The 6421-nt window shown below is 40.3% G+C and overlaps 1 protein-coding gene across 7 annotated transcripts in view; it reads right to left on the bottom strand.

Moving 5' to 3' along the window:
* Positions 1-1426: 1426 nt before the first annotated feature.
* Positions 1427-6421, bottom strand: part of LUC7L2 (LUC7 like 2, pre-mRNA splicing factor) — a 54601-nt gene continuing 49606 nt past the window's right edge. For all 7 annotated transcript variants that reach the window (XM_061165895.1, XM_061165896.1, XM_061165897.1 and 4 more), the window contains one exon: positions 1427-2714. In XM_061165895.1, coding sequence (XP_061021878.1) covers positions 2537-2714 — 178 coding nt within the window. In that variant the 3' untranslated portion in view covers positions 1427-2536. The remainder of the gene's footprint in view (positions 2715-6421) is intronic.

The following is a 6421-nucleotide window of genomic DNA, read 5'->3' as shown; positions in this document are numbered from 1 at the left end:
GTTTACAGGGAATTCCCTGGCGGCCCAGTGGTTAAGACCCCACGCTACCACTGCAGGGGGCCTGGGTCTGACCCCTGGTCGGGGAGCTAAGACCCCAAGAGCCATCAGGTGCAGCCTAAAAACTCCCAAAAAACCAAGTAACCAAAAACCAAACCTTCACCCCAACCTTCTACTCCATCCCTCTTCCTCTTTTATGGTTCCATATGAATTTTAGGATTGTTCTAGTTCTGTGAGAAACATCATGAGTAATCTGACAGAACAATGAACCTGTAGAATGCTTTGGGTAGAATGGGTATTTTAACAATGTCAATTCTTCCAAGGCAAGAGCATGCTGCCCTGCTTTGTAACTCATCATCCTATCGATACTCCTTAGACTTTGGGGAAGCGGGTTTAAGATCTGTTCTCTAATCTCCTCACTGAGCCGACTTGACATGAAACCCTCTTTTGCCTCAAACCTTGGCATTTCAGCATGTTGGTTCCCTGCATGTCAGGCAAGACGAAGCTGGTTTGGGCACAATTCATCTGGGCTATCCAGTGCTATCCTGAGAGCGGAGCGCTCACATGGACTCAAGCATGTGAGTGTCCAGTGACCACCTTGTGTAAGGCTGCTGGAGCTGGGTCTTGTTACAAGCAGTACCCAGGTACAGGAGTGACCTTAGAAGCCTCTCCCAGAGCAGCAGCAGCAGATTCAGGTGTGGGCACTTCCTACAAGGCTTCACTTGGCTGAATCCTCGACCGAGCGCCCAGTTCTGCAAGCCTGAATGCCTTGCTTGCAGCCTGAACCCTGTTGTGCTGTCGGTTTGGTTTGACCCTCGGTGTAGACCCCAAACCTCTAACATCCTGGTCTCTGCTGGTACCTGGAAAACATGGAGGCCCACCTCGAAGTTCAGACCACCTGCTGCCCCCATCACCCAAGTCCTGCTCAGCTGTGGCCCCAGCACCACTCACTCCGCTGGCAGTCCCCTGCCTGGCCCTCCGAGTCAGCCTCTGCCACCCAACCTCTCTTCTCAGCCCTCTCCTGCCTTCCCTGACTGCTGAAGTGTGAGACCTTTTTTTCATTTTCAAATTACAACAGGTAAAGAAAGAACAACTTTGTATTGCCTTGTTTATACTGGGGGAAGTCTGAATACCAGTAATTGAGGTATAATGAATAATGGATGTTAACGGCTTTTTTTTGGATAGGAAAAACAAAGAACTTTCTTCCCCCAAAATATCAGTACAGCATATTGTGCTGGATTAAGATTGCAAAGATTCTCAGCTGTGCCAGAGCCGAACCTGAGAGATGTGATCCTTAAAAGGATCTTAGTTATACTCACAGATCCTTATATTACTTAATATATTTCTCAGCTTTTCTAGAATCACAAGGTTAACTACTGTTTCAACATGAGTGGATATATAGCTTTTCAACGCAGAAATCGTTAGTCTCTTTACATTGGTTACACCATGTTTTTATTTCGGTTTGCTCAATGTGAAGAAAAACAAAACAAACAAACCCAATTTCTTCTGCAGGTCTGGTCCTTCTCTACAGTGGCTGTTACAGTCCTGAAGCAGCTCGAATATAGTCAGCAAGGGCCCAGGTGGAGCAACAATTCATCTTGAATCTTTGTAAGTATATATTTATTTCCTTTGGTGCCTTGCACAGTAAGGCACTATAATAACAGAATAGAAATGGCCACAGCAAATAGCTCTAGTGACAATTTACTAGACAAGTTACAGTTTAATGATGGTGGTGGTGATTCTTTCACTTTATTATTTTTTACAATAAGGGTGTCATCTTTGTACTCCACACACACAAAATAAAACAAGTGCTTATGAAAGTCCCTGCCCCCACCCCCCATCTCAAAACATCCTGAATGTAGCTATTCAAGAAGAACAGAAAAATCAAGACATGTTTGATTTCAAAATTTCAATAAAAAAGCAAAGTATGTAATGCAACAGCTGTTCAACTTCCAACTCTAAAATAGGCACCGTTAGACAAACAGAACTCCTTGTATTTTAAATTTCTCCAGCACACATTCCAGTATAAATGTTCTGAACTGTAATCAGCTAGTAATTAATAATGGGAATAGAACCTTAGAACAGAAGTTATATTGCTTCCTTGTACCCCTTTCTCTTACCACTAGAGGGTAGAAGTGTCAGGGGTATAGAGTCAAAGGAAGAAGGATTAAAAAGAAATTCCCAAAGTCGCTGTTGTTTGGGACTAGAGAGGAAGACAGCATTTTACAAATGTTCAAAAAATCCCAAGGCAAGTAACACAATTTATTCACTATCAGTCCTACTAGAAAGAATAAAGACATCTGTGTCTTATTATATAAAACTGGACTTTCAGAAGTGTATTACAGGTTCACCAGAAACTACGGATATAGTTTTAGGCTTCATCAAAGAAAACAAGTACAGACTGAGTTAGATGCTGTACACCTAGCCTAGCTGGTCGGTGTCTGGAACTGCTCACTGCGTCACCCCAAACAGCTGTAAACTAAACAACAGTATGTAACTCCAGAAGAAGCTTAAGGATTGAGGATATGTACACAGCTAATTATATCTCCCCTGCTTCGCGCTCTTCAGAGCTCCTCCTGTCTTCTGATCTGCCATTAGCGCTCTCATAGGACCGCTTCTTATCTTTTCGATCTCTGTCACGAGGTGATCTGTCTCTTGAATTCCTGTCTCTGTCACGTGATGCTAAGTCTTGGTCTCTGAATCTTTCTTTTGAGGATCTGAAAAATATTAATTTGAGGAGCAAAATGTGTTGGGAAACCCAAAACCCAAATGAAAGAATTGGATAAATATTAAGGTACTGATTAGTTGAAGATACACAGAATACATCTAAGAAAGAGGAGTCAGTTTTCTGACAGAAAAGAGCACAACTATATTTGGTAAGGGTACTAATTAAGGAGATGGGTGAAAACAAAGAGCTAAGGGTAAAAAACCATAAGCCAAAATAATGATTTCCAAGACAGTCTCATTATCTCAGAGGCAACCCTAAAGCTTCTCCAGCTCACAGCAAATGTATTTAATATGAAAATATACAAGATAATACCTTAAAAATGTTATCCAGCATTTTAAAAACAGAATGTACATTCCAAATTAGATGGAAAGCACTGACTTATGATAGGAGTCAGGAACCAATTTTTCTTTGCTGTCTGGCCAGAGATGTAAAGATTTTAGGTGTTACAGGTCATGTAAGTGTGGTATATTCTTCCTCTTCCTTTTGTCAACTCCTAAGCAATATAAAAACCATCATCCATAGCTCCCTGGCTATATAAAAACGGGCCAATGGGCCAATTTGGCCTGCAGGCAACAGTTTGCCAACGTTCAACTTAGATAAGAGAACTACTCAATGATATGGCTTTAAGTAACCACTGATTATTTTAAAACTCTGCTTTATTCCTCCTGAGTTAGCTCATTCAACCAATAGGAAAAAAACAGAATAAAAGACAGGTGATCACACTATAATAAATCTTGATTAACCGAAACTGTTTCTTAATACCACCTTTCCATTCCCATACCGAGCCAGTAAGAAAGGTAAATATAAGCTCATACCAGAGATTCAATCAGAAGGAAAACCAAAAGACACTAGGGGATCAGAATTAATATGGAATCTTGTATACCTTCAACATCTAGAATAAATTAGGAACATATCACATTTATTTGGTTCTTTACAGGCGACATGGTACTTTTACATAATTATCTCACTTAACCCATGCTCAGAATTAGGATCTGAAGCCTGATTAAGTAATACTTTCAACTAAGGCAAGGGAAAAAAACACTACTATACTAGGCAGCTTTAGAAATATCGTTTAAAAAGATTAAACCAGAAAGGTTGAAAGATTAAATGTCAACTTTGAGCATTCTACTGAATTAAGGTTTTAATAAGCTTAATTTTAAAATGATGTTAAATCACACTCCACACATCCCACCCATGTCTTTGTAGGAACGGAATATAAGGAGAGAAGACTGAGATGCTGCCTAAGAGTAAGGACAGGTACTGCGGGTGAGTCCCAGAGAAACGACGACAGACTGTGAGATGAGTATCAACTAATATTTTGCCAGAGGTTACAATGTCCTGTACAAAAGCAGTTTTTACTCAGTATACCAGTAATTCTGATGAAGCAGGTACTCTTCTACTAAGTAGATAAGGAAAGACAGGAGGGGTAATTAGATAATTCGGCCAAGGCCATTTTCACCCAAGTAGTCTGACTCTGAAGTCTGCACTGTATGCACCTGAACACAGCAGGCAGCAGAAAAATGCACATGGTCCTCATTTACCAAGGGTGGCTGTTGCCAGGAAAGGCTGCAAGCAGAATCTACTAAGACCAGTACTTCACAGTTGAAGCAGAAAACGCCAAGTTATTAAAGACCTTTAGCTGGGATTTTTACCTTGAAATTAAAACTGTTACTATGCAGCAGTAACTTGATATTCTCTTTTATATCAAGTAGATTTCAACAGCAATTGCTCATTTTCAGCAAAAAACAAAATACTGCTTTGAGACAGCAATCTGAGTATCAAGATTAGAAGTGTTCTTGAGAAAAGAAATACTTCTACAAAAACAATCCTCTTTATGAACAATATGCTAAAAATATTGGATGAGGGATGTCAGGTAGTATGGTGGTCAAATTTCCTATATTATCTTCATAAACACAGGAAACATTAGGGACTGGGTCCCCGAAGAAGGAGACTTCATGCCTACCCCGCCATCGCCACCACCAATGACAACATTTAAAGAGTGCAGAGATACCAAAACAATGACGGGGGCCAAGGTGACAAGAGAAATTATCTAGACCTTCTACCAACCAGCAAAATGATACTTAAAATTTACAGTGTAGGTAAGGTTCATGGAGAATTTTTTAAAATGTGTTTTTCTGGGCACTGTACTGTGTGCCTAGTTTTAATGATATAAGTGACCTAGAAGCACACTATGAACAACTCTGTCCCTTAAAAATTCACAAATTCCCAGCTCATTCTTTGCATGTGCCTGTAATATCTAAAATATCTCTTTCCTACCTGGTTTTATCTATTCAAATTATACCTACTCTATTTAGGCTTTAGGCTACTCCCTGAAGCTATCATTTTTAATTACTCTGATATTTCCCTCATCTAAACTCCCAGGTGGCACTAGCAGTAAAGAACCCGCCTGCCAACAAAGGAGCTATAAGAGATGCAGGTTTGATCCCTGGGTTGGGAAGATTCCCTGGAGAAGGAAATGGCAACCCACTCCAGTATTCTTGCCTGGAGAATCCCGTGGACAGAGGAGCCTGGCGGGCTACAGTCCACGGGGTCGCACAGAGATGGACACGACTGAGCGACTGAGCACTAGCACTAAACTCCCATACTGTTTACTCTGATTCCAGCTTAGAACTTAGGTTAATCTCATTACTGTCAAAATATTAGTCCTGTGTCCTAATTCACTTGAATAAAGTTGCTGAACTACCTTTTATATATATATATATATGTTTACTAGGCCTAGTACAGTAGAAGAACTACTTGGTTTTCTAAGAGTAGAACATAAATGTTCTCACCAAAAACAGCAAAAATATATGTGAGGTGATGGATGTGTTAACTAACTAGATGGGAGGAATCCTTTCACAATGGACATGTATAGCAAATCACCACAATGTACACTTTAAATATCTTACAACTTTGTCAATTACACCTCAATAAAGCTGGAGGAGGGGGAGGGAACCTACTTGGAACAAGGCGAGAAAATAAAAAATAAATAAAAGGGCCTACCATATCAAACTCAGTCTGTGAGCAGTTTCAGGGAATGGCTAGCTAAGGCGCCAAAAATAAAAAAAGGAATCTGCAGAAAGCTGTTAGAAATTTGTCACAGGTTTTATGTGGAGTAATAATCCATAGAAAGCTTGAGATTAGTAGATACTAGGCACTCAAAAAATGTTTCTGTTCCATAGAAATGACCTGGCTTAAGGGCCATGATGGGACCTGAGAAGTTTGGGGAGCTTGGTCTATACAGACCATGAGTACAAAGGCTCCATCACATTCTAATCCTTTGTCCTGATTAGACGTTCAAGTCCTTTAACATACCTCACCCTGGGTTTGCCCTCCCTGCATGTTTTGAATTTTCATGCCAGTGATGTCTAACTTCCTTAAAATTCTGAACCTGCCCTGCCAAGCTATCTGTATATAACATTGCATACCTATAGTGCAGAATAAACAAGAATATACTGAATTTATCTGCTCTGAAAAAGTACACCAGCTCCAAGAAGTTTAGAAAACAGTAAGTCAAGCAACTCTTAACAAAAGGACTTCTCAGAGTTCCTAATTTGCCAATACATACTGAAGAAGCTCTCACAGTACTGGTACCTAAAATTATTTGCCCATAAAGTACTTTTCCCCAAGACACACTAACCAGAGAAAAGCAATAACCTCGGCACGTATTGGTTCCAATTTCTTACTCTGGCTCAT

Source organism: Dama dama, chromosome 18 (genome assembly GCF_033118175.1).
Source record: "Dama dama isolate Ldn47 chromosome 18, ASM3311817v1, whole genome shotgun sequence".
Lineage (NCBI taxonomy): Eukaryota > Metazoa > Chordata > Mammalia > Artiodactyla > Cervidae > Dama > Dama dama.
Note: the sequence above shows the minus strand (reverse complement) of the source record. Positions and strands in the feature narration are given on the sequence as shown.